The sequence below is a fragment of the Solanum verrucosum genome, unplaced genomic scaffold (genome assembly GCF_900185275.1).
Source record: "Solanum verrucosum unplaced genomic scaffold, falcon-dt-bn FXZP01000149.1, whole genome shotgun sequence".
NCBI classification, from domain to species: Eukaryota; Viridiplantae; Streptophyta; class Magnoliopsida; order Solanales; family Solanaceae; genus Solanum; species Solanum verrucosum.
The window spans coordinates 604297-620382 of NW_026020295.1; the positions used below are offsets into that span (position 1 = coordinate 604297).

Here is a 16086-nt window from a genome sequence, read left to right on the forward strand (position 1 = left end):
TGATTGGAGTGAATTGGGGGTGGGTACCAGTTTACTACCTTACTTTGATTAGATACCTCATGATAGGATCGATTGGCCATATTTCGAGTATAGTATCATGTTATCCGGTTTAGTAGAGTTGCATGTCTATGTGCTAAATGCTATTGTATGCTTGTATGCCTTAGTCTAGATTAGGCTAGCATTGCCTTAGACTTATGACCCGTGTGGGCTGGATAGCCTTGACTTTCTGCCGACGTCGTTCGGATGACTTAGCTCCTTGTAGACTGGAGTAGCAGACTTGAGTCTGATAGTTTGAGCCTTAGATTAGGCGTTATCGCTGCTTGCTGCACTTCTGTATCTTCTCCCTCTTATTCTGCGGTTCCGACGCATTCTCGAAGGTTTAGTGCATCACTAGAGGCGTGGGATTGAGATAGTATAGGCTTGGAGCCTTTTCTGTGATTTCTTAGAGTGGACGACATTCCACGGTGGTTATTGTGGGATTGGATCCTATTGGAGATACCATCACTCCCGGGGTCGTTCTTTCTAGCTGGGTTGGGAACGTATCGCTGGCTGGGTAGACTCGGTGATATCGGTGATCGCCCCCGGGCCTCTCTTTCTAGCTGGGCTGGGATTGTGCTGCTGGCTGGGTGTCCCCGGGTCGCTCTTTCTAGCTGGGCTGGGAGCTGACTGCACGGTAGGACGACTCGCGATATCTACCTCACTCACGGGTCCCTCTTTCTAGCTGGGCTGGGAGTGGACTGTTTGGTTGGGTGCCCCCTAAGGTCACTCTTTCTAGCTGGGCTGGGAGTGCACTGCTGGCTGGGTGGAGTCTGATGGATTATCTTAGTTACTTTGGGCTGAGAGCCCGATTTTCTTCTTTCTCAGTAGACTTAGCTTTTCCATATACATGTTGAGCTTATGGGGGTTCGTTCAGGTTTTATTTAAGCTTGTGCACGAGTGTACCTTCTGGGCTTATGGGGGCCCAGTTAGGTTTAGTCTAGTTGTACTTAGTTTGTTTCTGGTATGCTCGTGTGCTTTCTTTTCTTATTCGCTTTGACCTCTCTGTGTCTAGATTCTATCCTTTCTTATTATTTTTACCCTTTTTGCTCAGTCGGCCTATGATGCCTACTGAGTACCTGTTGTGTTGGTACTCATGCTACACTCTGCATCTATTTCGTGATGCAGGTCCCAGTACCAGTTACCAGCGGTGATTAGTTCCAGTCTTCTTTTGCAGTTGTGATTCGGAGACGAGGACGAGCACTTGGCGTTTTGGGGTTTGTTCTGTCTCCTTCTTTTGTTTTAGCTAGTCTTGTTGTCTTTGAAACACGCTCTGTTGTAGTCCACTTTTGGGACTTGTACTCTTTATTAGATAGCTCTGTACTAGTGACTTCCAGGTTCTGGGAGGGATTTCTGTATATATTTATTTTGGGTTGCTTCCGCTTTGTTATCCTTGTTTAGATTATTGTTTTCGCTAGTTTCTGCCCTTTTGCTCATTGCTTGATGTTCTGGGTTACGGGTTGGCTTACCTACTGGTAGGGTATAGTAGGTGCCATCATGACTCGAGAAATCGGGTCGTGACACATCTGACAGAAAATATATCACAACCAAACTAATTGCAACTCAAAGGGAAATTTAGCAACCAACCAAATGGAGCTTTTAACCAAAATTAGACATTGTAAAAAATTCCATCATAACAGTCTGATTTGCTAATGACGATATTGTCAATCTTTATCAAAAGTAACTTTTCACTCTTGAGCCCAACAGCGGGATGTCCGTTTCTGAGGAAAAATTCAGTAAAACGACTTCTGTCATACCAAGCAAACCAGAATTTGGAGCTTCAAACTCTTGATAGCAGGTATATATATCTGTGCTTAATTTTGATTGTACAAATTGAGAATGCTCTAAAATGTCATTACAAATATAATAAGATGATCACACAACACAATCGAAACAAGAAATTACTTAGTGTTCAATCAAACAATCAAAATATCGGAGCCAGAAATCACTAATAGTACAAACAAGGAACAGTTATTGGCAGAAAAAACTTAAGACATCTGACAGGAAATACAACACAACAAACTCGACCGGTTAACTCTGTCTCTCTGGTGCAGAAAGTTCCTTCCTCTGCTTTCTTTAATCCTCTGAACGAAGCAACAAAAAGTCAAGATCAATATTGCTGCGGAAGCCGAATATATAGAGAGTGATGAAATCACAACTGATATATCTAAAGGTAGCTAATAAATAGTAGATAAGACAACAATAAAAAGAACACCATGAATTAACGAGGTTCGGCAAACTTTTGTTTTCTTTTGCCTACTCCTCGGACACAACCAACCAATATTTATTTCATTCCAAAAGAGTACAAGTGAAATACTACAAGAGAGAAAGAAGATCAAATGCCTTTGAAGATGAGAAGGCAAGTGAGAGGTGTGTTACAAATGAATTAGGAACTACCTATTTATAGGAGTGAATTCTTCCTATTGAAGTCATCCATGACATCACAATGTGTCAAAATGTCAAGATTTACCTTGTGAAACCATTTTATGGTTCACCTAAATTTCACCTACAAAAGATGTTATCATGACTTTTGTATCAATGAAGAATTATCTTCCTAACTACCAAATCTTCACATTAATTCATCTTTGAATCTTGTCAAATTTAACAAATCTCCACCTTGGCAAGATTCTCCATTTTCAACTTTCTCTCAACAACTTTTGATTGTGTCTTCAACTTCAATCTTCAATGTTCAACAATGTTGATCAAGTTCAAACAATATTGAAACTTGACCGCAGTCACCACTTTTGTCAGCATATCGGCAGGATTATCCGTAGTATGAATTTTCTGCACTATGACTCCACCTTCTTCTATGATGTCTTGTATGAAATGATATCGTACATCAATGTGTTTCGTCCTTGCATGATAAACTTGGTTCTTTGCTAATTGAATAGCACTTTGACTATCACGAAATATTGTGATTCCTTCTTGTCCAATACCAAGCTCTCTAAGCAATCCTTGAAGCCAAATTGCCTCCTTCGCAGCCTTTGTAATTGCCATATACTCTGCCTCAGTGGTAGACAAAGCAACTGTTGACTGTAAAGTAGACTTCCAACTAACTGGTGCGTTTGCAATAGTGAAAACATAACCAGTAGTTGATCTTTGTTTGTCCATATCACCTGCATAATCTAGTCACAATATCCAACAAGATATTGACTATTTTTATGCTCATAAACCAAGCCAATATCTACAGTATTATGAATATACCGTAGAATCCATTTTACAGCCTGCCAATGATCCTTTCCAGGATTATGCATGTACCTGCTTACAACTCCAACAATGTGTGAAATATCTGGCCTTGTGCAAACCATTGCATACATCAAGCTACTAACAGCATTCGCATGTGGTACTCTTGACATATATTCTCGTGCAACTTCATTCTTTGGCGACATAGCATCACTAAGCTTAAAATGAGGAGCAAGCGGAGTGCTAACCGACTTTGTTTGCTCATTCATGCCAAATCGATTTAGTACCCTCTTCAAATATTCTTTCTAAGATAAAAAAAAAAAAAGCTTATTTGAATGTCGATCTCTTGTTATCTCCATGCCAAGAATCCTTTTTGCCTCACCCAAATTCTTCATCTCAAACTCATTTTTTAGTTGAATTTTTAGCTTCTCAATTTCCTCTTGACTTTTAGAAGCTATCAACATATCATCAACTTATAGGAGAAGATATATAAAGGAATCGTCTTCAAGCTTGCGCAAATACACACAATGATCGTATTTGCTTCTTATGTACCTTTGCTGCAACATAAACTTGTCAAATCGTTTGTACCATTGTCTAGAAGATTGTTTCAATCCATACAACGATTTTTCAAGTTTGCACACCATATTTTCTTTTCCATCAACTTTGAATCCTTCTGGCTGAGTCATGTAGATTTCCTCTTCCAAGTCTCCATGTAAAAATGCAGTTTTTACATCCAACTGAACTAGTTCCAAATTCAACTGTGCTACCAAAGCCAACAAAACTCTAATGGAGGAGTGTTTCACAACTGGAGAAAATATCTCCTTATAGTCAATTCCCTCCTTTTGAGTGTATCTTTTGGCCACTAATCTTGCTTTGTAGCGAACATCTTCTTGGTTAGGAAATCCTTCTTTCTTTGCAAATACCCATTTGCACCCAATTGCTTTCTTGCCATCCGGGAGATTGGCCAATTTCCATGTATGATTCTGATGAAGGGACTGCATTTCTTCATCCATGGCAAACCTCCACTTATCTTCTTCTAAACTTTGGACTGCATCTTTATAAGTGGTAGGAATGTCATCCGATGCAATTGAGTCCGCACAAGCCACCACATCTATGAGTCGAGCAGGTTTTCTTATTGTCCTTTTTGGCTTGCTGATTGCTATTGATTCAAGTTGTGGTTGAGGTTCTTGAGATGGAACATCCCCTTTGACTGGCTCTTCTTCCAGAGGAAAAACTTTTATTGTTTCCTCATTTGATCCATGTGTTGGGAGAATTATTTTTGGGAAAATTGTATATAATAGCAAACTATTAATTCAAATTAAATGCTATAAATATAGTTTGATTTAATTGTATCCCATAGCAAACTATTGCTATTTAACCTCTCTCCTGGTGAATCTCGCTCGCCACTCTCGTTCTCTCCCTCGCCTCTCTCATTTTTTATACAAACGCAAGTGTATAAAGTGCGTTTGTGTTTGTATAAAGCGAGAGAAAATTGTATAAATACATATATTTTTGTTCCCCTCTCTCCCCTCTCCCAGATCTCGCTCGCCACTCTCCCAGATCTCGCTCTCTCACTCGCCTCTCTCACTTTATACAAAAACCGCAAATTGTATAAAATGCGTTTGTGTTTGTATAAAGCGAGAGAAAATTGTATATATACATATATTTTCGTTCCCCTCTCCTAGATCTCACTCGCCACTCTCCCAGATCTCGCTCTCTCACTTTATACAAAAACGCAAATGTATAAAATGAGTGAAAATTATATATATACATATATTATCGTTCTTCTCTCTCCCCTCTCCCAGATCTCACTCGCCACTCTCCCATATCTCGCTCACTCACTCGCCTCTCTCACTTTATACAATTGATCTTTTTGTATATGTATACCAAAGCAGATTATACAACTGCTTTCTTTTGTATATGTATAGCGAAATATACATATTTATGTTTACTATGGAGCGCAATTATGCAAAGTTTGTTATAGCATACAAATATGAATTTTGTGTTTGCTATATGTGAAAGTTGCTCATTATTTTTCCCTCAAACTCCACTTGCTTTGAAGCACCATCAGTTTGTTTGACTTCTTTAATTGTTACCTTATTTGTCAAGGCTGATTCATCAAAGGTAACATCCCTACTGAAAATATTTTTTCTTGTCTCTGGACACCATAAACGGTATCCTTTGACTCCATAAGTAATCCCCATAAATAAAGTTTTCTTTGCTCTTGGGTCCAATTTTGACTCTCTTACATGATAATATGGAATTGAGCCAAATACATATAAAGAACCATAATCTTCAGCAGGTTTTCCATACCATTTTTCTAATGGTGTCTTCCCACCTATAGCAGCAGATGGTAGACGATTAATGAGGTGGCGTGCATATGTTATTGCCTTAGCCCAAAATTCTTTGCCCAAGCCAGCATTGGACAACATACACCGAACCTTCTCCAGCAAAGTTCGGTTCATGCGTTCTGCCACTCCATTCTGTTGTGGTGTATTTCTGACGGTGAAATGTCTGACGATGCCATTTTCCTCACTAATTTTCTGAAAAAGATCATTTTTGTATTCTCCACCATTGTCTGTGCGAAGATACTTGATCTTTTTGCCACTTTGAGTTTCTATCATCGCCTTCCATTTGAGAAAAATTCCCAATACTTCATCTTTTGTTTTCATCGTATACACCCACAGTCTTCGGGAAAAGTCATCAACAAAGGTTACAAAATAGTGTTTCCCACCTAATGAATGTGTTTTGGAAGCACCCCAAACATCTGAATGAACATAATCCAAAATACCTTTAGTATTATGGATAGTTGTTCCAAATTTAACCCTTGTTTGCTTTCCCTTGACGCAATGCTCACAAAACTCCAAGTTGCAAGTTTTTACTCCTTTCAACAGTCCTTGATCTGATAAAGTTTTCAAGGATTTTCCTCCAGCATGTCCCAAGCGCATATGCCACAGCCTGGTCATTTCTGCCTCCTTGTCATCATTGGATGTTGTTGCTGCTGTCCCAATAACTTTACTACCTTGATAGTGGTACATGTTATTATTTTTTCGAATTGCCTTCATTACCACCAGCACACCGGAGCATATTCTCATTACGCCATTATCTGCAATGACTTTGAATCTCTTTGACTCTAGGGCTCCAACATAAATGAGATTCTTCTTCTAATCCGGTACATACCGAACATCTGTTAATGTTCTGGTCAATCCATCATGATTCCTTAATCGAATTGAACCAACACCATATGCGGTAAGAGGATTATTGTTTGCGGTGTGAATAACTCCACATTCTCGTTCTTGTAAATCAGCAAATCAGTCCCTATTGGGACACATATGATAGCTACGAGCTGAGTCCATCAACCATACATCAGATGATTTGGATGGATCTGTTGTAACTAGTGAGTAATCAGAGTCATCACAATCAGCCACATCTGAATCCATGACATCCTTCCCATTATTTGGTTTGGCTTTGCTTTTCAACTTTGGGCAGTCTTTCTTCCAGTTCCCTTTTTCTCGGCAAAAGGCACATTTATCTTTGCTGAGTCTGGATCTTGACTTGGATCTCCCATTCTTCGTTCTCACGTGATTTTGAGAACGACCTCTCACAATCAGACCTTCTGCTTCTCCGCCCTTTTGTTTTCTCTCTTTCTTTGTTCATAACTATATAAGGCAAAACAAACTTCTTTGAGAGATACTTCATCATTCCCATGCAGTAGAGTAGTTTCAAGGTGCTCGAACTCATCGGGAAGTGAACTTAACAATATTAAGGCCATATCTCCATCCGTAAAAGTCACGTCTATATTCTGCAAATTTGTCGCCAACTTATTAAAGCTGGTGATATGATCATTCATTGTGCTACCAGGAATATAAGTGAAGTGTAACAATCTTCTTTTCATGTAAAGTTTATTTTGACTGTTTTTCTTCAAGAATTTCTCCTCCAATGAATTCCATAATTTATTTGCAGATGTTTCCTTTGTGTATGGATACTTTTGTTGTCTTGCTAGGTAAGATCGAATGGTACCGCAAGCAACACGGTTGATAATCTTCTAATCTTCTTCTCCTACACCGTCTGATTTCTTTTCTTCTATGGCAATATCTAGCCCTTGTTGAAAAAGAACATCAAGGACCTCGCCTTGCCACATTCCGAAATGTCCTGACCCATCAAAAATTTCAACTGCAAATTTTGCATTTGACACAATTCGTGTCATAAGCGAAGATGCCAATGATGACGTATTATTGACATTCGATGTGGACTCATCATTTTTATTGTCTCCCATTTTTGCTACAAATACTATTTACTAGCTAACAATGCAAAGACCAAAGTAAATCTTTTCTGATGTGGAAGTTCAGACTGTGCTGCAACCACAGAGCATACTCAGATAATACATTGGCTCTGATACCAATTGTTGCGGAAGCCGAATTGAAATCACAACTGCTATATCTAAAGGTAGCTAATAAATAGTAGATAAGACAACAATAAAAAGAACACCATGAATTAACGAGGTTCGGCAAACTTTTGTTTTCTTTTGCCTACTCCTCGGACACAACCAACCAATATTTATTTCACTCCAAAAGAGTACAAGTGAAATACTACAAGAGAGAAAGAAGATCAAATGCCTTTGAAGATAAGAAGGCAAGTGAGAGGTGTGTTACAAATGAATTAGGAACTACCTATTTATAGGAGTGAATTCTTCCTATTGAAGTCATCCATAACATCACAATGTGTCAAAATGTCAAGATTTACCTTGTGAAACCATTTTATGGTTCACCTAAATTTCACCTACAAAAGATGTATCATGACTTTTGTACCAATGAAGAATTATCTTTCTAACTATCAAATCTTCACATTAATTCATCTTTGAATCTTGTCAAATTTAACAAATACATGGTTAAATAACAACAACATACACAGTGGGGTCTAGGGATGGTAGAGTGTATGCAGACCTTACCTCTACCTCAAATGTAAAGTAGAAGGGCTGGTTCCGATAGAAATCTGGCTCAAGAAACAGTATAGATAGTAACAGAACAGAACTACAACAAAACAATACTAAAAAAATGACAACTACACGAAATAATAGATAGTACTAATTGAAATAGAAAAACAAGAAACTACAATAGTAGTCCTACGACTACTAGTAAGGTCAACAAGACATAGTGAAATAACCATGAACATTATAAACCCTTTTGAACAGAAGATAAAAAGAAAGACAAAATCAAGCAATTGAGAAATCTGAAAGTTAATTGGCACATTACCTGAAACTGCCATTAGGCTCCACCATTCTGCGAATCCTTTTCTAACTTTGATGTTGGTGTTTTGAATGGAGACAGGCAACTTCTGGTGTTCAATTCGATCGCAATTGATCACCTCATGTTCCTCCAGGTGTTCCCACATACTCCGTGGCTCCCCCAATGTTCCTAATTTTGGTAAGTTTCTCAAATGTAACTTCCGTACTGTTGGGATTTCTGAGTTGACAGGTGTTGCCTGACTTGAGCCGCGTTGGACTAGCAACTCTACCAGCTGAGGACAAAAGGTAATTGAAATGTCTTCCAAGTACTTGGGTACAGAAAAAGTGTTAAAAAGACACGTTAAACTTGCACAAAATTGTATATCTAGTTGACGTAATTTAGAAAATCTTAGACCCAAAAGTTGACCGAAATCAGAAACACTCTTTAAATGATTAACAGAAATGAGGCTGAGATGTTCCAGATTTGGCAGAGGGTCAAACTGTGCACTTCCTTCTTTCGATGGTCCGAAATCACAAGAGCATCTCTCTATGCATAGTGATTTTAATCCATCAAAACTGTTGTACGCAATCAACTTCCTGAGACCCATGCATTTTACCAAGTACAAATATGAAGCAAACTGCAACATGCTTGAGAGCTCTCCATTACTGAAAATTTCACACTTGGAGATGCTTATCATCCTTGTTGACTTGTTGAATGGTACATGCGTTGGAGAACTCCCAATTTCAATGTGAAAACTTTTCAATCTAGACATCCAGGTGTGGTCTCGATTGAAAATTGATGAACTATCCAATCTAATAAAAAGAGATGTCAGATTGTGTAGAGACGATATCTCATCAAAAGAAATTGGTCCAAGAAGATTTAACAGCCTCAAATTTGTCGTTTCACTATCCAGCATATTTAACATTTCAATCCTAGACAATTTTAGGAAGAATCCTTTGCTGATGTTCTTCAAATCATTTACAGGTAGTTTTAATAGCCTCAGATTTGTCAACTTATCCATTCCTTGCGGAAGACAACATAACCTTGTATTATCACAATCAAGCAACTGCAAATTGTAAAGTTTACCAATAGGTGGTAACTCTTTCAACTCATTGCAATTTTGTAGTATTAGAGCACGTAGTTGACATAAACTATTGATGGAACAAGGCAGTGCTCTAATACCAGTTGCACTCAGATTCACAACTCTTAGAGCTGGAAATGACAAAAAAAATCCATGGGGAATGTCCTCAAGGAGTTCATTGTCTTGCAGAAGTAAAGAAGTTGTCTCAGGGCATTTTGTGAAGCAATCAGGTAGACATTCGATTTCATTACTTACGAAAGATATTCTCTTGACAGAAGATGATACTTTAATATGTGATATCTGTAGCAAACTCAATTCCACGAAAGCACTTTTATATATATTAATCACTGAATACAAGTTACGCTGTAGAATACGCACAACAAAGTAATAACACACTAATTACGGATAGCTTAACATAGAAGGAGGTAACTAGAAGGGGATGAGATACTAGACCATAGGAAGGAGATGAGAGGATCAGAAAGCCAAAGCTTCACATAATTTGCATGACCCTTCTTCTAACTTCTGGTCCTTTTTAACAAAGTGTAAATGGGCCTGGATCCCAAACAATCCTTTGTGAAGGCCTGGCCCGATTGCTTTTACTCGGCCCAATATCTATTTGTGTGATATCCTTGTTGGTATCCCTATTGGGCTGGGGCTGATTCATAACAATATCCCAGCCAACCCAACTCCAGCTTGAATAATAGAGTTGTGTTCATCCCCATAGGAATTATCTGTCCATCTAACAACATCACGAACCACGTCATGCATCTTCACATAATCTATCTCATGGGCTTCTTGTAGCAAGCAGGTATCTTTTAGACTTTCAATCATTGTGATTCCCCTGTTGTAGGCTTCTTCATGTGTGTTATGTTCACCGAGGAAGCCCTCTGCCCACCAGCAATGTATGAGATCATCTGTTGAAATAGCCGCCGGATATAAGGAGCAATACAACAAACAACTTCGAATATCACCTCTCTTTTTGTTCACAGAGGATGATTCACTATCCTGAGATTCTAAAGAATCAAAACTCGACTTGATGACCATGTAAACCTTTTCTTCTACACTTTTGTTATGAGGTTCGGACATTCTAAGTGATTCCAAAGCATCTTTCCATTGCTCGACCCTCTTCTTCCCTCTCAGAGATGCTCCAATAACAGTGATTGCTAAAGGTAAACCACCACACTCTTCTGCAATTTCCTTTGCCAATGGCTGAATATCCTCCAGATTGGTAACATCTCCCGCACTTTCAACAAACAGTTGCCAAGATTCATCCTCATCCAATGTGGAAATATTCATTTCGGTGTCTGTTTTCATTTTCTTACAAACATCCAAAAAACGAGAAGTTATAATAACCTTGCTTCCTGTGTGAGCTTTGGGTTGGGGCACACCTACATGATCCAAATTTATAGCATCCCAAACATCATCTAGTATGAGAAGGAAACTTTTTTCTTGCTTGAGCCTTTCATAGATTTTGCTAGCAATGCTTATTATGTTTCCCTCATTATCTACCTTTAGGTTTAATCTTCTGGCAATTTGTTCTTGAACCTTTCTTATATCTATTGGTTTCGGCATTGTAACCCATATCACAACACCAAAAGAAAGTTTAGAATTTGACACCTTAATCTTTAGAAGCTCATTGTTCAGATTCTTCACCAATGTTGTTTTCCCAACTCCTCCTTTACCCCACACGCCGATGATGCATACCTAAAAGTATACAAATACCCAAAAAACAATTTACCCACAAGTAAAAGATGCAACAATGATCATATATATATATCATATTATACTAACTTCAAGTGAAAAGTTAAAAAATCAAAATGTCCTTATAAATACAATATAATGAATGTGCACCTTACAATAAATTTAAAGTTTGTTTGGAATTAATTAAAAACTTATAATGGTAGCATATCCAAAACCTTTTGAGCTTTCTATGTATATCAACATATAATCATATAGTAATACATTTTTTTACAAAGATAAAAGAACAGAGGCAATTGATCTAAACAAAGAGGTATTCAGCTAAACTTCTATCACTCTTTGTAAATACCTTTAAAGCCTATAGCAACATTAGATATCAATCTAATGTCAATTAACTAATGTTGGTAAAGACTTTAATACTCTTGTAAATGTACATATTTATTGTCACATATCAATTCCAACATTAGTTAATTGACATTAATGTTTGTGAAGCTTATCAATTCCAACATTACCTTATTATCTTCTAACAGTTGCAAGATTTTGTTGAGATTCCTTGTTGCTGTTGACTGACCTTCTATTGATGGTCCCGGGATGAACTCAACTCTTTTCATCAAGTAATCTTCTACCACCAAATTGGATCCAAAGCTTTTTCCGACTTCTTTAAGCCTGGAAAGATTTTCTCGTATGTTTTGTGCTTGAGTGGAGACTTTAACGCGAAGGCTGCATTTTGGACAACACTTAAATGTAAGTCTTTTTGTTGTTGCAATGCGCTCTTGCATAGCTTTCCATTCATTCTCTAGCTCGTGTGCATCTTCGATCCACTTGAGAACATTGGGTTTTGGTTTGTAGCCTTCTCGCTCAGCTGCTTGCACCATTACTCTGATATCTTCTCTAAGCCATGTTAGCTTATCTATTTCCTCCCTTACATTTTCAATTTTTGATGAGAAACGGACAATATTTTCAATCTTAGGATAGATGCATTTACATACAAATTTTCCCACCACAATAACAGCATTAGAAAGTATATCCATTGTACAATTCTTGATCAAGTAAAGCAAAAAGAATTGCTTCGAATTAGAATGCTATGATCTAATTGAAGGCAAATACAATAACTTTAATTAACAAAGCAAACATATAGGAAGGAAAAGAAGAAATGGAATATCCCTAGCAACACTTTATTCTTTAGACAAGAGTGGAGCAATGTCTTATCTCATTCTTAACTTCATGAACATAATTGTCTTTATTCTTTTGAATCTGTCAAGTGATCAATTAAACCCCTTTCATCGAAAAGTTACACCGTTTAAATAAGTTAATGACTAATATCACATGATCATTTTCCGTAATGTATTATATGTGGCATGTCCAGAACATGATCTTTAATTATGATAATAGTCACGACCAACAACTATTTGCTCTCGACTTGTCGGTAAGGTGAAAACTTCAAGCCTGGCCCGATTCTGGGTGGCACACCCTTGAGTACTCATTATGGGTATATAATATGGGTATTTATAATTTTATGATTTCTGAAAAGATTATTTTTCTAAGTAGACAGAATGTTATTCTAAGGTTGTAAATTTCAAGAACTCTTGCAATGATATATGCTAGTATTAGCTCTGAGGCTCGAATTCTTGTGATAATAGCGTAATTTGTGATGTGTGGATTAGTGTATTTATCATGGATTAAAATACATGCGCGCATAAACTTAATTTTTAAAAGAAATAAAATGATGTTAATTAAGACATTGAACTTTTTTTGAATAATAGGATATATCACTTGCTAAACTTTACATCTAAAGTCCTCTTCTCTAGAATTCCCACCATTTGCAACTTACTATACTAAAAAGAGTAAAATTGATACACATCATGTTATTGGATTTTCCAAAATTAGTGTAATGAGCCCATTTGACCGAATTGCCCTTTCGTTGTTGGCGAAATTATGACCTAGGGTGGAGGGCATTAATGGGCCTATGCGGGACGGGGGAGGCGGTCCAGAGATTAAATGGCACGGGCCGTTGTTGGGCTAGGACCATTTGGTTGGCCCGAGCATCGACGCTCGCGGGCCCTGATGCAGACGGAGTAGATGGGCCCGCGACGCGCTCACAGGACGGGCACATGGTGAGGGTGGTTGGAGGAGTCATTTGCATGTAGAATTGAGGTGATAGCTTTAGTGCCCTTAGCTCTTGAACTTCCTTTTGTAATCTCCTGTTTTCTTCTGTTAGATTCTCACAACATCTCTTCAACAATTCAAAATCTACTTCAGTTTGCTTCAACTTTGTCCTGTTCAAAAAAAAAAATTGATTGATTCATTAATAAAAAAATCCTAAGACAAATATTATTTTCGATTTGAACTATATATTGTTAAAATTAATAGTAACATATATAAACTATATAAATCACACAACTAATTTATGCAACTTTTTTGCAATTTGGACAGTTGTTAGTAAACAGGCTTCTGCTTTTCACGTGATATGTTTAAGATTAAAAGACATTTTAGTATATTCTACATATTTTAATTTAATATCGCGAGATGCGATTTTTTTTATGTCAAATCAAAGTGAAACAATCAAATTCAATCAAAGGGAGTATTATTCTCACCTTGCCCTCCTGTTTTGAAACCAAACCTCCACTTGTCTAGGCCTCAATCCTAGTCTCTTTGCCAAAGCCTGTTTTTGCTTCTGTGAAAGAAAAAAAAAACACAAAATAATATTAGCCAATATTTATGCTGAAAAGGCATTTAACATGTGTAAATAATCAAAATTTAAACTCTGATAAATAACACAGTATAGATGAGTTGAGATGTCTAGTCGTACATATATAAAATAAATAAAAAAACTTACAGGATTGAGAGTGTTGTGTTCTTTGAAACTTTCTTCAAGAACAGCAGACTGATCTTTAGTAAGTCTTAATTTCTTTCTAGAAGTTTCTCCATCTTCTTCATCACTAATACTTCTAGAACATTCTCTTTCAATTTCCAATTCATCACAACAATTAATTATTTCCCTTTCATTTCTTTTATTTCCACTTAAAGTTGAAATACTACTATTTGGTGAAGAAACTCCAACTTCTTCTTCTTCTTCTTCCTCTGTAATTGTTGGTATTATGTTCACATCTATTCCCTTCAAAAATGTTCTGCATTTCTCCAAATTTCTATCTGAAAAATAATAATTAAAATTTGGATTATTAGAAAGTTTTTAGAGAAAAAAAACTATTTCTTCCTATTTACTTTGTTTATCTTATTTTGATTTGACACAAAATTTCAAAAAAAATAAAATAATTTTATGATTTTAAATTTAAGATAAATTTTGTGATCTTAAACGTGTTAAAGTAGAAAATTGAAATTAAAAAGTAACATTAAATAAGGAAGAATGACAGTCATATGGACTAAAAAGAAAAATAAGACATATAAATTAAATCGAAGAGGGTATAAAGTTTCAGATCTAAACCTCTTTTCATTTTGCACATTCTTAACACAATAGAGAAAAAAAATTGCTCACTTTTTTTCCAAATTCATGTCTCCGCCACTAATGAGTGTAGAATAACGATTTTCGATATACCCTCACTAGAAACTTTTTCATATTTAACCACGATAATAATAACATATTCAATATAATCTGAGTATGAGTTGTCCTTTATACGATAGAGAGATTGTTTCTCATAATCCTGTGCGTAATTTTTTCTATCTATACTCAAGACTTTAATATCCGAGACTTGAACTTAGACCTCTAATTAAGAATATACGAATACTATTCATTCTATCACAATCCTTTCGGATAATAATAAATTGTTATAAGACATTTATAGATCAAGAAGAAAAAGAACAAACCTGAAGAAGGAAATGAGTCAATCCAAGAATTTAGCTGCAATGGATTTGTTGTTTTGTTCTCTGAAAAACTAAGACTCAAACTCAATCTCAAATCTTGATTTTCCAACATCTTTTTTTTTTTTCTCTAATATTATCTATAGGATTCTTGAAAATAAATTGAAAAAAAAATGATAGTTTTTTCAAGTAGAATATGAAGAATTTAGGGAAATTAATTCTTTTCTCAACGAGGATAGAAAAAAGATAGGACTTTATTTAGTTTAAAGATTGGTGAGTAGAGCTGCAAATGCAATGAAAGGGGTTAATATAGAAAAAAATAGAGTTTTTTTTTCTTTTTTTTCCTCTAAAAAAAATTTTAAAAAAAAAGTAAGTCAATCATGACATGGAGTGTAAGGTGTACTAATTATTGTATCATTAAATCATGTATTGATTTTGCCTCCCCAAAAATATTATCACCATTCTCAATGGTCCTTTTTGTTTTGGTCCCCATTTCCTTTCTAAAACATCTTCGGTCCATTTTATTTATCGTGCTTATTAAGAATAGGAGTTAATATCTCAAAATGTCACTCAATTTTCAAAATTTATCTAGTAAAGTCATTAAATTTAATTTTGTATCAATAAAATCACTCATCTTAGGCCTTTGTATCACTAAAATCACTCAACTAAATTTATTATTTTTATGCCATGTAATATGCAGTGCCGGCTCTATGCTTTGGGAAATAAGGCTTTTGCCTTAGGCCCCCAAATTTCGGGGGCCCCAAATTTTTATCAAGAATAAATTATGTGTTAAAAATTTTATAGAAAAAATTGATTATTTATGATAAAAAGTATATATTTTTTTAAAAATATATTAATTTACCCACTTTAACATCTTTTGTACTTTGTTAAAAATAAGAATTAATAGTGAAAAGTGTTGAACAAAGTGAATTACAATTTTTTTTTTTATTTCGTTTTAAATTTTAATCTCAAGCATTACTACAATCATATTAAAATGGGGTATACCAAGTCATCAACTTCTTGCGTCAAATTCTATGGTTCTAAATC

General features: G+C 36.1%; 2 protein-coding genes across 2 annotated transcripts; both read right to left on the reverse strand.

Moving 5' to 3' along the window:
- Positions 1-7564: 7564 nt before the first annotated feature.
- Positions 7565-12254, reverse strand: LOC125834690 (disease resistance protein At4g27190-like). Its single transcript, XM_049513825.1, has 5 exons — positions 11736-12254; positions 10208-11229; positions 8472-9835; positions 8168-8211; positions 7565-7669 (listed from the first exon to the last, which is right to left on the reverse strand). The coding sequence occupies exons 1-5, from the start codon at positions 12252-12254 to the stop codon at positions 7565-7567; spliced, it is 3054 nt and encodes a 1017-aa protein (XP_049369782.1).
- A 722-nt stretch (positions 12255-12976) lies between these two features.
- Positions 12977-15469, reverse strand: LOC125834674 (homeobox-leucine zipper protein HAT4-like). The gene is made up of 4 exons (XM_049513812.1): positions 15046-15469; positions 14060-14373; positions 13818-13897; positions 12977-13499 (listed from the first exon to the last, which is right to left on the reverse strand). Exons 1-4 carry the CDS (start codon positions 15152-15154, stop codon positions 13157-13159), a joined length of 846 nt encoding a protein of 281 aa, XP_049369769.1. The 5' UTR covers positions 15155-15469; the 3' UTR covers positions 12977-13156.
- Between the last annotated feature and the right edge of the window lie 617 nt (positions 15470-16086).

Bases quoted from the DNA above. Each gene is read 5' to 3' on its own strand.
- LOC125834674 (XM_049513812.1), bottom strand. From the start codon at position 15,154: ATGTTGGAAAATCAAGATTTGAGATTGAGTTTGAGTCTTAGTTTTTCA. The intron at 13,898-14,059 runs GTAAGTTTTTTT...TTTCTTTCACAG, and splicing joins AACACAACACTCTCAATCCT to AAGCAAAAACAGGCTTTGGC. The intron at 13,500-13,817 runs GTGAGAATAATA...TTTTTTGAACAG, and splicing joins TTTCAAAACAGGAGGGCAAG to GACAAAGTTGAAGCAAACTG.
- LOC125834690 (XM_049513825.1), bottom strand. From the start codon at position 12,254: ATGGATATACTTTCTAATGCTGTTATTGTGGTGGGAAAATTTGTATGT. The intron at 8,212-8,471 runs GTAATGTGCCAA...TTCTTGAGCCAG, and splicing joins GAGCCTAATGGCAGTTTCAG to ATTTCTATCGGAACCAGCCC. The intron at 7,670-8,167 runs GTAAGGTCTGCA...ACTATTTATTAG, and splicing joins ACTTTACATTTGAGGTAGAG to CTACCTTTAGATATAGCAGT.